General features: G+C 58.5%; 1 protein-coding gene across 2 annotated transcripts in view; it reads right to left on the reverse strand.

Annotated features, from left to right (window-relative positions):
* Positions 1–1,267, reverse strand: part of TMEM9 (transmembrane protein 9) — a 34,105-nt gene extending 32,838 nt beyond the window's left edge. The window contains exons 1-2 of one of the 2 annotated variants that reach the window (XM_040636439.1): positions 1,217–1,267; positions 625–726 (exon numbers count right to left, since the gene is read on the reverse strand). In XM_040636439.1, the coding sequence (XP_040492373.1) occupies positions 625–690 (66 nt within the window). In that variant the 5' untranslated portion in view covers positions 691–726; positions 1,217–1,267. Of the gene's footprint in view, positions 1–624; positions 727–916; positions 1,122–1,216 lie in introns of those variants that run through there. The other variant, XM_008685107.2, reaches the window with a different exon arrangement.
* Positions 1,268–1,731: the final 464 nt, after the last annotated feature.

Here is a 1,731-nt window from a genome sequence, read left to right on the forward strand (position 1 = left end):
AAATGGGTTAAGAGACAACACCACAAATACTTTCATTCCAATCAGGAATTCCCCAGAGGGGCTGGAAGCAAACCCTCAGACTCAATCTTACTTAAAGCCTTGGTGACCTTCAGAATTTTAAATTCCATAGAGCTGCCCAAGTGCAGTTCTGGGTCATTTACCCCTAAAGAATGGAAATTTCTCAGGAGTCCCAGCGCTTGGATTGGTCACCCTCCGTGTAACAGAAACTTCCAGCTGTGTAGGACTTCACACTTAAGGAGCATTTCCACAGACTGTATTACTTGATTCTCCTTCAGTAGAGTAGTAGACATTATAACCACCCCGATTTAACCCAGGAGCAAAGGAAGGTATGGGGAACTTAGATAACTCCTCCAAACACAAACTCCCTCGCTGGAATCTCACCTAGGTTTCGTCTGATCCAGAATGTGTGCTCTGCGCTCCACCCCTCTCCCCTCACTCCACCCTTACGCAGGCCTGCAGTCGGGCGCCCGAGAGAATACTCCCCAAACTACTACGGTCCATTGATGAGTGAGGGGCAGGGCTGGAGCAGCAGCCACCTCTGCGGAAGCCCCGTCTGCCGGCAGGGTGGTCGCGCGAGAGGTGCTGCTGGCTCACCCCCCTCACCTTGTTGGCTTGAGCTGGGGGCAACAGCAAGCACCCGACCACGGCCACCAAACACAGGAGCTTCATGCTGATCAGGCTTGGGAGGCCAGCCAGACCGGACACCTGCATAAGAGATAGGAAGTCGGGAAGGGGAAGGTGGCCACACCATAGCCAGCACTCTCGGCCCTTTAGCCCTCCCGCCGCCGGGACGTAGGAATCGGATTAGGGGCTGGGTTCAGCATTCCAGGGCCTCCTAAAACCCTGTGGCCAAATACTGCCTTCCCTCTCCAAGTCTCAGGCTCTCCATCGCCACCTGGAGCGCCCGGAAGAGGGGACCTCCCGGGGACACGGCCGCCGGGGGCCTCGAGTTCCTAGGACCAGGCCCGGCTCCGACCCTCGCGGCGCGTTCCACCGCCCTCCGCCATCTCCGCCTCCGCCCGCCCGGCAGCTCCTCCCCGCTCAAGGCCCGATGAAAACTTTCGGTGCACAGGCTGGGAGCCCTGGTCCGACAGCCAAGGCCAGTGCCCCCCTAATCAGGGGTCTCGGGCCGGCCTGGGACCCCCAGGTGCCCCCGAGACCCCCGTACCCCTCCCCCAACGCCCAGTCCGCTAACCTGTGAGCCCCGCCGCCGCCGCAGACCAGCTGGTCCCGCCCCCTCCCGGTCTCTATTGGCTGCGGGAGCAGCCTCTCCGCCCAACCTCGCTATCGCCAAGGTAACAAGGCCCACCTTCGCCTGGGCTTGGAGGCTCCCGCGCAAGGGAGAGGAAGGCATTTCTCAAACCCGACCAAACAAGAAAAGGGAGCGTCAACCTTCCAGGCAGAAACGGGGAAGGGTCTTGCCTGGGTGTGGCCTGTAAAACTCCCACAGCCCTGCTTCGCCCCTCTTCGTATTACAAAACTCGGGGGTCCGGAGAGGGGCTAAGTTTGTTTCATCTTGTTGTTTTATAAAGAGAAAGCACTTTATACACAATAAGCTAGTAACAACAACAATAACCTTAAAAACCTGATAAAGGCCTTTGTCCCCACTCCCAATCTGGAAATGTTAATTAGGGATGCACATCTTTGCGGCACAGGATTTACCAGGCTCCAGCTCTGCTCCCCCCCCCCCCCCCCCCCCCCCCCCCCCCC

The sequence above is a fragment of the Ursus maritimus genome, unplaced genomic scaffold (genome assembly GCF_017311325.1).
Source record: "Ursus maritimus isolate PB19 unplaced genomic scaffold, ASM1731132v1 scaffold_2, whole genome shotgun sequence".
Classification (NCBI taxonomy): Eukaryota; Metazoa; Chordata; class Mammalia; order Carnivora; family Ursidae; genus Ursus; species Ursus maritimus.